The sequence below is a fragment of the Phalaenopsis equestris genome, unplaced genomic scaffold (genome assembly GCF_001263595.1).
Source record: "Phalaenopsis equestris unplaced genomic scaffold, ASM126359v1 Scaffold000287, whole genome shotgun sequence".
Taxonomy (NCBI): domain Eukaryota; kingdom Viridiplantae; phylum Streptophyta; class Magnoliopsida; order Asparagales; family Orchidaceae; genus Phalaenopsis; species Phalaenopsis equestris.
The window spans coordinates 1,224,301-1,239,039 of NW_018164729.1; the positions used below are offsets into that span (position 1 = coordinate 1,224,301).

General features: G+C 35.7%; 1 protein-coding gene across 1 annotated transcript; it reads left to right on the forward strand.

Annotated features, from left to right (window-relative positions):
• Positions 1 to 684: 684 nt before the first annotated feature.
• Positions 685 to 13,700, forward strand: LOC110025078 (probable mitochondrial adenine nucleotide transporter BTL3). The gene is made up of 4 exons (XM_020725340.1): positions 685 to 1,457; positions 7,018 to 7,321; positions 8,120 to 8,587; positions 13,364 to 13,700. The coding sequence occupies exons 1-4, from the start codon at positions 1,030 to 1,032 to the stop codon at positions 13,430 to 13,432; spliced, it is 1,269 nt and encodes a 422-aa protein (XP_020580999.1). The 5' UTR covers positions 685 to 1,029; the 3' UTR covers positions 13,433 to 13,700.
• The last annotated feature ends 1,039 nt before the right edge of the window (positions 13,701 to 14,739 follow it).

Genomic DNA, 14,739 nt, shown 5'->3' on the forward strand with positions numbered 1-14,739 from the left:
GATAAAATCTGCCAACAAGAGCTCATTGTACAAAGATCGAGAGTTGACAACCAAACTAGGTCAACCAATCGGTAAAGTGCAGTCAACCGAGTCAATCTTGTCGGCCCAAAGTTAATCAAACACAACTGACTGGTACAATGGCTAAGCCTAGCCGACCTCATCAAGTCGAAATCATACTAGCCCATCGATCGAGTCACAGAGCAGCTCAGCAATACACTCATATATGTCAAATATACAAAATATTATATACAATTCTCATAAAATCTAAAGACATAAATGTAATATCAATACATTGTATTCTCTTCCATATAAATATAGTTCATTTTATGAGAAATGGTTAATAAATGACATTTTACTTTTCATTACTATTCACTCATCTTTTCTTTCTGTGTGTGTGTGTCTCTCTCTTCTCTTAATCTTTTTTCCTCGAGGTGTGATTCAAGAATAAATTTGGATTCAATACTTCACCATGTTTTCAATTAATTTAGATGATAACAATTTTAAAAGCTATGGTCAAAATCTCAAAAGATAAAAGCTCAAAATATGCTAATTCAATTAGGACTAGTATGATATTATAGAAAATTAAATCAATTAAAAATAAAATAAATATTTAGTTAATTAAATTTTGTTACTTTAAAATATAGCTCACATTAATTCTGATATCAAATTTAATAATCGCGAAGCCCATATGCTATACTACCTAACCATCTGAGATTTTCCTTAATTGCTGTCATCGGAATCCTCCGTCGTCACCCCGAAGACAAAGTCCAAATTGCCGGCGAAGAATCGGCTCACGAAACCAAAGAGGGAGCAAATCTGAAATGCTCCAACATGTAAGCCCTAGTTGCATGGAGCTGAAGCATAATCCTCGCCACCATCATTGTCTTCGCCAACATGCTTCAATCCCCCATCAAAAAGAAATTTTTTATTCCATTCCTTCTTCTTTCTGAAGATTCTCCAATGCCGGTCCCCCAAAACCCTAACTTTAGAAATACGCTCCTCTCCCTCTTGTAGCCCTCAGGCGAAGCGATGCGCGGAATCGAGCTATGGTTCCGCGATTCCTTACCCGTTCGATTCCAGGTTGTTGGAGAGGATCTGCTTCGAGAGTCGTGCGAGTTCGCCGCCGGCGGGTTGTTCCTCGACCCTCTCGTTCCGGGGACCTTTGTAACATCCGTTTCGACACCCAAAAGGGCTTCTTTTTGTGGGGTGTCGCTGGTTAGAATGCGTGGGTTCTTGTCTGCGAGTTTGTCGGTGAAGGGGGATGAGCGATTTGTTCGGGAGTCTGTGGGGTTTCTGGAGAAGAATGGGGAGAAGAGCTCTGAGGAGGAGATGAAGGACGAGGAGGAGGCTATTTTGGTGGTGGAGGACAGGAAGGTTAGAGTTCGTGGTGCTGGAGCTGGTGCTATTAATACTAGTAAGCATCTGTGGGCTGGAGCTGTTGCTGCCATGGTGTCCAGGTACCAAATTCTTCCATAATCTTGTCCAAAATTAGAACCTGGATCCGTTTCTTGCTGTAATTTGTGCTGTTAGTTTTGTCTTGCTTGAAACAATATTCTTTCTCGGTGACCCTTTTGGAGTTGAGTTCTAGTTTTATTAATTAATTCATGCGTGGATGCTTCTTTGTACGAACTATAGCCCAATGTGAGTGACAAATACTCTTACATTTTGGTTGCTGTTGTTGGTTTTCTGTTCGTTTTGGAGCATCAGAATTCTGGATTTTCAGTAATCAAATGCTATGCTAGTATATCTGGTTATATAAATAGGTCAATCTCTTCTCAAATGCTTGCAATTGAAGTGTATAGATAGAAAATGATGCTAAAACCTCGCCAAGCCAAAACTAGTCCTTGCCGGAGGCAAAAATACTTCAGTTGGCCGCCTCGCATCAGTCGGTCAGCTAGGCTCTTACCTTTGGCCACCTCACGTCAATCGGCCGGCTAGATCTATTCCCTAGCCACTTCACGTCAGTTGGTCAGCTAGTTCCCTCAACTGATCAATTAATTTCATCACGAATCTCGAGACTAACCAATGGTCAAGGTAAAAGGGATTAAAGTGCCCTATGTTTCTTCTCTTTAAAGCAAAATTGAATATGTAATTTTTATATACTTTTTACCCCTCATATCTTCTATAAATATGAGGATTTTATGATGTAAAAGGGAATCTTTTTGGCTCCCCCACACTTGTAAGATCAAATTTCATGAAATAATATTGGTGCACGAGCCCAATAACACCCCATTTTCTCCCACGACGGGGAAAGTCATCCTCTATCTCTCCCTCATTTCTCTCATTCTCTCAATCATCTCTACTCGATCCAACGCTTCATTCCTCGGGCATGGTCCACCGGACTGATTTGTATTCAACATCCTAAAATGTGTGGTGATGATCGTGCCGTCAACGAGAAAATGAGTAATACTGGGGAGAAACTCCTCAGAGAGACACTCCTGGCAAAATAAAAATACATAAGGGGAACTTGCACAACACGATTAAAGAAAAAAGCCAGAGAGAACTGAAACTCTGGCATTCACATCCCTCTCCTTCTCTCAATATGCATCTTATCAGTAACCCATCTTCCCACTCACCTTTCTCCCATTCAAAACTATCACTCCAAACTAACAGTAGCCAAAGATGGCAAGGGCTTCCTCCCATTCGTGAAAAAGACCGAAGCCCTCTTTAGTTAATAACCTCACGCAGACGATAGACAAGTCATTCTCTCATTAGAAACCCTCACAGGCCAAAATTTGATTAAAGGATTTCCTTCTCAAGTTTTATTCAGTCATTCGCGGTGAGGTTGTCCGTCTCGATGGTCTCCACCTCTCGGTTGCCTCACCACGTCGAACATCCCTCCCAACTGCCCGCTCGAAATTTAACCCGCACCAGATTCCTTCGCCCACCACCTCTCGGTTGCTATACAAACACTTGGAATTCATCCCACCGACGTCTACCTCACGAAATATTCCCACCACGCCGACTACTCCCCGACTACTTCACCTCACCGAACCAACCGCCTCATCTCCAAAGCTTCCTTGATGTCGCACCACGTCACCTCGCTGCATCATTCGACGATCGCCATTCGGCTTCAGACACCTCCTTTCACTCGCATTCTCTCTTATCACCGCCGGCTTGCCGATCAGGCATGGTTGTGCAAGTTGTTGCTACTAGGTAGTTGCAAAGAGCTTACGATTTCTGACCTCACCGACAATTTTCTTACTGGAGGGATTTCGATGGAATTGGAGAACCTAATATTTTATAATAATATGTAGGAAGGAATCATTCCCAATGAAAATTGTTGAATCCAAAGAGGATACAACTTGGGAGCAATAGAATTGCTCGAAAAAATCACCTCAATGCTCGGGATGATCGAAAAGGCGTTGCTTATTGATCTCTTCGACAATCGTCTCTTTGGCGAAAAACTGTCGGAGCCCTTGTCTTGCAAAAATTTCGCCCACTTTGGCCTCAGCGATAACCAACTCACTAGAGAGGCTATGGCGTGGATCTGTGGATTACTGAACTTGGGAGAGTTGAAGCTATCTGCCAGTGGCGATGAGATGGTTGAACCGCTCGAAACTCTTGTGGCTCCGTGGCTCCATCTGAACACTATTAATTTCAATGGATCAATTTCATGGGAAATCAACAACACCAACACCCTTAAGGTATTCGATCTCAACCAAAGCCGGTTCTCTAAGCTCATAAAACTTTTACAACTGCAGAATAGGAAGAACGAGCAATTCGGTATCCCTAAACCTACTATAAAACAAGCTCGCAGGGAACCTCGATGACCATTTTTTCCGGTGGTCGGAAACCTCGCTTGGTGCGGCCCTTCAATGCAACAGTGCTGTAACAAGACCCATCAACCGACGACACTCTTAGGTTGACCGCTGCTCCGGTTATCTCCAACTGACCTTCAATTCTCAGCCCGTCATCCCCTTTCGATTGACACTCTCAAAGGAAGAAAGATTTACAAACTCTTCGACCCTATATAAGTCAAGACTCGACAGACTCAAGTTCATGCATTTCGACAGTCTTTCGATGATTGTGGAATTCAGAAGAGGGTAGATTTACATACATATCGCTCAATTCTTATGTATTTTCATAATTTCATACATATCACTCAATTCTTATATGTATTTTATACTACTGAATTTGTTCCCCAGCAAATTATCCTCCAACCGGTCTGCCTCTGATTGACCTTACCACACTTATCGATCATCTGAGACGACCGATCAATCCTTCCCTATCTGAAACCATGGATGTCTAAAATCAGAATTATCAAATCTGCGGCTATATTTTGTCCAAGCCAACCACTTGGCGAAACCTAAGATAAAAAGTGGAGATTTTACTTGTTTTTCATTCAATTTATCAATTTATACAGATGTACATACCCACCATTCAATGCTACCCATCGACCGACAACACTTCCCGAACGACCGCTGCTCCGGTTGCTTCCGATCAACCACCATCTTCCAGTCGAAACTTGGCGGGCTCAAGAAAATCATGCATACCATCTATCAATTAATCTCGACTGAGGAATTTTGTTTTTCAAGTTTTCTTTATTAATGTGCAGGAAGACATACTCATCTTTTTTTTTCTTAAGCTCATCAATTATGTTGAATCCTTTAATTTATTTTGAAATCTATTTATCAAAGCTGCTATTGCTCTCCTTTCATTTCTTTTTTTGATCGAGGTCTCGGTTATCTGACGATTGACTAATGGATAGGAGTTTCTGTCTATCATTTTTTATAGGTCGCCACTCTACAGTTTCTGTCTACACCCGGATAATAACACTAACGACGACACCAAGATCTTCTGATTGGTAATAAGGGCCTATGGAATGTATCGACACCCGACAGCTATAAGCTTTGCGAGGAGAGCGTAAACGATCGTTTTGCGCCCAAATTATAAAGTTAACACCCTACAACGACAAGCTCCACGAGGGGTGTTTAACGATCGCCAACAGCCTATAAAACGTATCGGCACCTGACAAAGACAAGCTCGGCGAGGAATAAAAGATCGTCCTGCGCTCAAATTGTAAAGTTAACACTTGACAGCGACAAACTCCGCAATGAGTGTCTAATGATTGCCAGAGGCTTATAAGACGTATCGACACTCGACAACGACAAGCTCCGTGAGGGGTACGGAAATGATCGTTTTGAGCCCAAATTATAAAGTTAACATCCGACAACGACAATCTTCGCGAGAGGTGTTTAATAATTGCTAGTGGCCTATGAGACGTATCGACACCCAATAACAAGCTCCGTGAGGAGTGCGTAAACGATCATCTTATGCCCAAATTAAAAAGTTAACACTCGACAGCGACAAGTTCCGTAAGTAGTATTTAACGATCACCAAAGGCCCATGGGACGTATCGACACTCGATATTGACAAGCTCAGCGAGGGTTGCATAAATGATCATCCTGCTACCAAATCACAAAATTAATACTCGATAGAGAAGCTGCACGAGGGGTGTACAACTCTTAAGACTCCCCACTGCGGCGAACATCCATAAGACTCCCTCTTCGGGGCAAGCAACTCTAAGGCTTCTCTCTGGGGAACTTTTCCAAGATTCTACTATGGGGCAGACAATTCTAAGACTTCTTCTGACAGCCGACTCTTTCTCTGATGTTCGGCTCTTCCCCCGATGACCGACCTTTTTCCTGACAGAAAAATTTCAAAATGACAAACCTAACAAATGTTGATAAAAATAGAGCGCAAAGGGTGCATAACAGGGAATATCATTAACGATTAATAATTTAATTATATAAATTTCCTTGTTTTTATTGCAATTGTCGCTACTAAGGAGCAAAAAAATTAGGAAACTTAAAATGTATAGATATAAAATGATACTAAGACCTCGTCAGGCCAAAACAAGTCCTCGATGGAGGCATAAATACTTCAATCGGTCACCTCGCACCAGTCGGTTGGTTAAGCTCTTTTCTTCGGTCACCTCACCTCAATCGGTCTGCTATGCCTCTCCTCTAGCCACTTCACATTAGTAGGCCGACCAGTTCTCTCAACTGATCTATTAATTCCATCACGAATCTCGAGGTTGTCTAACGGTCAGGGTAAAAGGAACTAATGTGGTCTCAGCTTCTTCTCTTTAAAGCAGAGTTGACTATGTAATTTTTATATACTTTTTACCTCTTTTATCTCCTATAAATAAGAAGGTTTTATGATATAAAAATGACATTTTTTGGCTCCACACATTTGTAAGATCAAGCTTCATGAAATAACAAGGGTCCACAAGGCCCGATACATCCCATTTTCTTCCAGGCCGGGGAAGTCCTCCTCTCTCTCCCCCTTATTGCTCTCTTTTCTCGATCATCTCTCTTAGTCCAACATTTCATTCCTTGGCACGGTGCACCAGACAGAGTTGGATTCATCAGGAAGAAAACATAATCTGGTTTTAGGGTTGAGATCGACACTCAAGAAATTTTTGGTGTTCCTTTTCTTAGTTTTGAGTTCGACACCTAAGAAAATTAATTTCTTTCATAAATTTAAATTACAATTTTCTACATTTAATAACAGGCATTTGACTGAAAGAACATAGCGTTCTATTTGTGTTGAACAAACTGTTTAGTTGATTCACCTTCAATTAGTGTAAAGTTGTGAATTCATCAATCACATGATATGCTTCTGAAGCTTCCAGAACAAGATAGGAGATGCACTATCTGATCAGGACTTCTGTCTTCAATCTTTATTACTAAACAAATTCTCGTGTCTGTGTGTGTATAGATATATAGATATCTCTTTTTTTCTTTTTTTGTATTTGCTTTAAATGATTATGATCCTTTGTATGGATGATTAAACTAAAATACTATAAAGAAATTTCAGGGACTCACTGTATTTGACATATATTTCTAATTATACCAGTCTTGATCTGAGTCATCCTCATTAAAGTGGCAATGGTTTTTTTCTTATGTTGGCATCCTAATAAATTTCTTTCTTTTCCAAAAATGCTACTGAAAAAATGATTTTTATTCATTGTTGACTTAAACACATAAGGAAACTATTTTTTGGATTCAGGACCTTTGTGGCTCCACTCGAGAGGTTGAAATTGGAGTACATGGTCCGAGGTGAACAGAGCAATCTGCCTGAGCTCATCAAGAAAATCGCCACCACACAAGGTTTAAAGGGCTTTTGGAGAGGAAATTTTGTCAATATTCTTCGCACTGCACCGTTTAAAGCAATAAACTTCTGTGCATATGATACATACAGAAAACAACTACTTAATCTTTCCGGAAACTATGAGACCACAAACTTTGAGAGGTTTATAGCTGGAGCTGCGGCTGGAATCACCGCCACAATAATGTGCATTCCAATGGACACGGTATGCATCATCTTCAACATTTGTTGTTGCAATTTAGGATGTGAATGTATACCTTCTCTTCTTTTTTCCCCTGCTTTAGTACATCAGGTAGCTTGTCTCTTGTTCAAAAGATGGTAACTTTTTAAGGTTTAGTTACCTCATTTACATTATGTTTTATCAACTTCATAATTCCAGAAATCATAAATTAAGTCTACCATGCATATCTAAAGATATGGTTAATCCATTGTCTTATTCTCTCTCTCTCTCTCTCTCTGCCCCCTTAATCTCGTTCTTTCTCCAATACCCCTTGCTCATTCCTCCCTAGGGGTGTAACTGAGCCAAGCCGACTCATGACCTGGCTTAGGCTCAACTCAATAAACTGCTTAGGCTCAAACCAACCCTGACTCGATTCATTAGCTCATGATTCAGCCAGTTTAAACAAGATACTAATATAAATAGACTCATTTTATTATAATTTAAGATTTTATCTTTAAATTATTAAAAATATTTAGAAAATGATATTTTACATTTTAAATCAATTGATTTTTTATTATTTATCTCATATCTTCTCATCATGTCATTTTATTATAAAATTTTAATATTATTTTTTTCTATTTCATAATAAACAAGCTGATTCAAACTCATAGACTTAAGGTTGTGCTATAACTCAAACTTGATTAATTTATCAAGCTCAAACTATGGATTTTTTAGCTTGACTAGACTCGTTTACACGCCTAGAATCTTACTCCTCACCCTCCCTCTCCCTCTCCAATCTCTTTGAAGGATATGACTAAGGTCATTTGAATTCCAATTATTCAGATCCGAACAAAGATGGTTGCACCAGGAGGTGAGGCATTAGGTGGAGTTATCGGCACGTTTCAACACATGGTCCGCATGGAGGGATTCTTCTCCTTATACAAGGGTTTGGTGCCTTCCATTATCAGCATGGCACCATCCGGCGCTGTCTTTTACGGAGTGTACGACATATTGAAGTCGGCTTATCTACATTCGCCTGAAGGAAGGAAGAGAATCGCGTTGATGAATCAACAAGGAGATCAATTGAATGCGTTGGATCAGCTCGAATTGGGCCCAACGAGAACTTTACTGTATGGGGCTATTTCTGGCTGTTGTGCTGAGGCTGCTACATATCCTTTTGAAGTTGTAAGGAGGCAGCTACAGTTACAGGTCCAAGCAACTAGATTAAGTGCTTTGGCAACTTGTGTAAAGATAGTTGAGCAAGGTGGTGTTCCAGCACTTTATGCTGGCTTGATTCCAAGCATGTTACAGGTAATATCAAAATTCACATGTGTAGCACGCAAATCTTATGTATATACATATCTCACACTGAAACATTTATATTTACATACATAGTACTTCGGCCTTTTGAACTTATGCGTGAAAAATATGTGCTTTACTTTTAAAAAGTGGTAATAGTACTATTTTTGATGTTATATTAATGATTTGAGTGCTATGTTTGTGAATATGAAAGTATAGGTGTGAGATATGAAAATACATTAGAATTGTGTGCTACGCATTTTAATGCTCCTTTATATTTCATGTTTTGGTTGATTCTAATGCATCCTTTTTCAATATATATATATTTATTTATATGGTAAAACAATATTCTTTGATTCTTTCTCAAATTTAATTATATTACTTGAGTGACTTCATACGGCCAAATACGAAAGAATATCATGCATTGAACCTGTATATTAAGGGTTTGGGATCATTTTTATTTTTTATTTTTTAATTAATTTTAAAAACATATTTATTTAATTCATTTTTTTGTATTTTTTTTAATTTTTTGTTCTTAAAATAAATTAATTTGTTTTCAATAACATTCAAAACATCTAATTTTTTTTTGAGTGTTTTTAATAAAAAAACTTAACATGTTATAACATATTAAATATGTTTTATTTCAAGTATGAAAATTAAAAGAATAAAAAACAAAAATCGAATGTGATCCCCGGCCACTTAGTTTTTAGGTTTAAAATATGCAGTAGGAGATACAACTAGTTTACTCTGGTAACTTTAATTTTATTTTTTTTAATGTGTACGCACATAGCACTGATATCTCTAGTATTAGATCAAAAATATCACTATCACATTTTTTTTTCTTTTAAATTGAAATCCTCATTTTCATCCATAGATTCAAAGCATCAAAGTGCTATGTATGTAAATATGAAAGTTTAGGTGTGAGATATGTGAATACATAAAGATTTTGTGCTAAGTATGTAAATTTCTCTTTATTTTATCTATTCCTCTAATGAGTGTCAACATCTCATGTTGTATATATTCAAATCATTTTAATCTATTTCCAATTACCTAATGTGTACCTTTCTTTTAATATAATCATTCTTTGATTTATCCTTCTTAAAGTTGACACATACCCTCTTAACATTCTCATTTTTGCTATGCTTAACTTAGATAAAAAATGATTTTTTGAGTGCTTAATACTCTAATCCATACAACTTTGAACCTAACCATGATTGTATAAAACTTATCTTTAAAAATTTTCTAAGATATTTTCTCATTAGATAATTCTTATGAGGCAACTATTCTCTCACATTATTTGTAGTAGTCATATTCTCATCTTTCTTTATTCTTCTATGTAATAGATCTATTGTACTTAAATCTATTATTTATAAATATCATCTTATTTTCTTAATATTGTCATGTGGAGATCTGCGATGGAGGGAGGAAGGCTTGATTCTAGATTTTAATTTTGAGCAATTCAAGCTACTTAATCACTCCATGTATTATAAACTGAATGAAGAAGGATAAAAAGGGAGAAAATCACGTCATTGTCGGGTCCCAAGCCCTAGATGTAAAAATGGAGGGTTGCGTTAGGAGATTTAATACAAATGATACCTCTTGAAAAAAGAATTTTTATTGGAGGAGATTCAAATGGACATGTCGGTAGAGTGATAAAAGATTTTAAAAATATTCATGATGAGTATGGTTTCAGAGTGATTAATGAATAAGGTAGAGCCATATTAGATTATTTTTTAGCGTGTGTTTTTGTTATTGCTAATATTTTATTCAAAAAAAGATATTTTTACTTATAAGAATTGATTTAATAAAACACCAATTGATTATTTTCTTATGAGAAGAAGATATCTTTGAGAATGTAAAGACTGTAAGGTCATTTCAATTAAGGATTTAAGTACTCAACTTCGATTATTAGTTTTGGATTTTAAGATGAAGAGTTATAAAATAAAGAATATTAAGAATCACTGTCATAGAATTAGATGATGGTACCTAATAAATGAGTAAAATTATTTTTATGAATAAACTGCATAATTTCAAGATTCAGGATATTCATGAAGAAGCAAATTCTATGTCGGATAAAGTAACAAAAACTATTAAATAAGTGACAAAAGATGTACTTGGAGAATTAATAAGAAAATTTTCTATAAAAGAAATAGTTGATGGTGGAATAATAATGTGCAGGAAAAGATAAATTAGTTCGGTTGTAAAAGCTTAGAGAACTAGAAAAAATATAATAACCTGCAGAGAGTCTAAGAGAACAATTTGTGACGTTAAAAATTTTATTTTTAGTGATCGATATAATAGATTAAATACCGAAGAGTGTGAAAAATATATATATAAAATAGTCAAACAAAGAAAAAATATAAGTAAAGATTTAACTTAAGTAAAGTGTATTAAAGACAAAAATTGATAAATGTTTTTTTTATAAAAAGTATTCAACATAAGTGAGTGAGTTATTTTGATAAACTTTTCAATGAAGTTTCTGAGAATACGATCGACCTTAGTATCTTAATATCGTTATTAATAATAAAATGTTTAATTTTTACCGCCACATTAATAAAAGAGAAGTTGAGGAGGCTTTAAAGAAACCAAGTGTGTAAAGTCTGTAGGATTTGATGATATCTCAATTGAAGTGTGGATATATTTAGGAGATTTGGGAGTTTCTTGGCTTACTAAACTCTTTAATATTATTTTAACTAAAAAGATGTCTGAGGAGTGGGTGAAGAGTATTTTGGCCCCATTTTTAAGAATAAAGGGGATGCACAAGAGTGTGCAAAATATAGAGGAATTAAGTTGAAGTTTCATACTTTAAAATTATAAGAGAGGGTAATTGAATATAGGTTAAGACATATTACAAAGATTTCTCATAATTAGTTTGGATTTATGTTAGGCAGATCTACTATGGAACCTATACTTTTATGGAGAGGTTTGATAGAGAAGCACAGAGAGAATAAGGAGGATAAACATATGATTTTTGTTAATTTAGAAAAAAATTGACAATAAGCTTCCAAGAGATATCCTTTGGAGAGTTCTAGAGAAGAAAGGTGTTGATATGATTTATATTCAAGTCATTAAAGACATGTATACTGGAGTGTTCATGTATACTGGAGTAAAGACATGTATACTGGAGTGTTTACTTGTGTTTGAACATGAGGATTGGCCAAATATTTTCCTATTTCAGTTGGATTACATCACGGAGTGACTTTAAGCCCATATCTTTTTGCTTTAGTTATGGATGCTCTTAATGAAAATTTACAGGAGGATCTACCTTGGTATATGCTTTTCACTGATCATATTCCTCTTGTGGATAAGACTAGATAAAAAACTTAGGAAAAACTTGAATTACGGAGGTCTACTTTGAAGTCTAAAGGCCTTCATTTGAGTAGAACTAAAACTGAATTAGTAGTAGTATCTATAGTGACTGAGTTGTTGCTATAGGTGATCAAAGTATTAAAATGTGTGAACATTTTAGATATCTCAGGTCTATTGTTCAAAGTGATGGTGATATTGATGGGGATGTTATTAGTAGAATTCAAGTTGGTTGGTTGAAGTGAAGGAATGCTTCAAGCCTATTGTATGATAGAAAAGTACCGCTTAAACTGAAAGGAAAATTTTATAAGATGGTAGTGAGGCGTGCAATACTTTATGGCGCTTAATCTTGCCTTTAAAAGAGAAGCATAAAACTAAGTTAAGTGTTGTCGAGATGAGAATGCTTAGGTGGATGCTTGTCTTTACACTTAGAGACAAAATGCGAAATGATTATATCTGTGATATGGTTAGTGTAGCTCCAGTCGCAAACAAAAAATAGAGATTCGTTTTAAATGGTTTGGTCGTATTAAACGTTGACCCATTTCATGATTCGGTTAGGAGAGTAGATGTTTTAAATTTGACTTATGTTAAGAAATGCAGAGATAGACCTAGAAAGATTTGGGTATATTTTATAAAAAAATGATCTCAATTTATTAGAATTAAATGAAAATATGACACTCAATAGGATGCAATGGAGAAAAATGATTCATTTAGCCAACCATACTTAGTAGGATAAAGACTTGTTGTTGTTATTGTTGTTGTTGCATCATCCCTCACTATGAGTATTTTTAGAATATAAACCTTTGTCACTAAGTAACTATCCTTATGAAGTGTTTGGTAGCATAGTTTAAATAGGATTTAACTATGGATTTAGCATAAATTCAACCAAACATAAATAAAATGAAAATTAAATCCAACGCTTCTTATGTCCAATTTTTTTGCATTCTATTTTTTCTTCATCCGTTCCCTATCTTTTATGACGTAAATCCGGATATACCTATTTTTTCTTCATCCGTTCCCTATCTTTTATAACGTAAATCCGGATGTACTAAATCCAATTGAGAGGCAGATTTAAGAATTTCCTGCACCATCACTCGGGAGCTCATATCCGTTGCACAAAGTTTCACATTTACTGGATTTGATAAATAATATTCAATGTAAGGTTGCAGCCAAACACCGCCTCATCCTCATCCTCATCCTTATAAACACTAATTACAAGAGTGATTTCGATACTAATCATGGGCACACATTACTAACCAACTTTTAGCTAATTACAAACGTAACTTGCAAATTTACAACATACTCGAAGCGAACCAATAATAGCAATATGTATTCTCTCTTTCACACATGCGTTCGCGCACACACAATATTATTGTCCCTCATTTTAGTTTTCTACTCAATCATCCATCTATTTTTCTCGAAAAAAAAAGCATGCATTTTTTTTATTCAAATTATTTTCTAATTTAACTCCATTTTTTTCAGGTTTTACCCTCTGCTGCCATCAGTTACTTTGTTTATGAATTTATGAAGATTATCCTCAAAGTTGAGTGATTAAATCCATTTATGGCAACTGCTCCATTAGATGTGAGTGAAAGATTGATTACATGGCTCGTTCGTTTTTTTGTCTTTTTTGCCTTTCTTAATTGGGGAAAATTTACCGTGTCCCGCTTACCTTTACATCTAGTAGAATCATGTATGAGATCCACCCGAAGTCCTGCAGTTGCAAGATTCTGTTATGAACCTGTTTCATATATTGAAATTTTTTCATACCCAATCTGGAGATTGTATGGGAATTGAACTCCTAAACTAATGATTTTTTTTAATTTATTTTACCATTTTTTGGGATCTTTAGTAACTTTTTTGCACTTTGCTTTTAATCAATAATAATTTTATTAAATCTACATCTTTATGTGCCACACTATGTTGTGCTGGGGATGATGTCACATTCTTTCTATATATTTGCAAAAGTTATTGAGGATTAGTCCACCATCTTCGCCTTGGTTAGTGTCGATGTTCATCGTCTTTCATCATACACTTGCCAATTTCATGTGCAAAATACAACCATTTGAATTTTTAAAAATGTGAGATACATTTTTTTTCATGCATATGTACATTCATAGGGGTATGCAATTATATTGCAACAAGCTATATTGGTAGAGAGATTTTGATCGGCTTGACCACAAAAAAATAATTCACTTATAATCAGAGAAATAATACAAAACAGATAGACAACACATTTTTTGATGTAAAAATTTGATGAGAGAAATCACAAGAGTTAAATCAGTTTATTTTTTATTTTTATTATCAGTAAATATGAATTACGAAGAATCACCTTCCTGCTTTGCCATTGATCTCTCTTTTATTTATTTTTGTTTTTATTTTCTCAAGGAAGCTCTAATTAAGTATAGTTTCAAATACGAAGACAATTCCTGTTATGTCTTGTAAGTAAATAAGAATTTAATACTTTCATGATTGTTGCTTTGTAGAATAAGAAAATTGTCTAGCAATTTAAATTAAATAAGAAAAAAAAATTGCAGTCAGAGAGGAAACGTCTTCTATGCTGAGATTCAAAATATTTGCAGATTTATCGTTCATAACTCTAAAACTGCAATTAAAAAAAATCAATAACTCTAAAACTTATTTACTTCAAAGTATTTGCCAGTAAGCATATTGCAACTTGTAAATTAGGAAGTATTTGCCAGTAAGTATTTGCCATCCAGAAGGTGGACTGCTTCAGAACTTCCCATGAAGGATTGATAGAGTAAATTAAAGTCGGATTAATATTAGATATGATATGCTAATGATCAAAATAAATTTAAAATAAAAAAATATAAGCCTAAATCTGGAACAGCCGATTA

Coding starts and splice junctions, on each gene's coding strand:
- LOC110025078 (XM_020725340.1), top strand. CDS start 1,030: ATGCGCGGAATCGAGCTATGGTTCCGCGATTCCTTACCCGTTCGATTC. Junction 1,458..7,017: donor GTTGCTGCCATGGTGTCCAG/GTACCAAATTCT, acceptor TTTTGGATTCAG/GACCTTTGTGGCTCCACTCG. Junction 7,322..8,119: donor TGTGCATTCCAATGGACACG/GTATGCATCATC, acceptor CCAATTATTCAG/ATCCGAACAAAGATGGTTGC.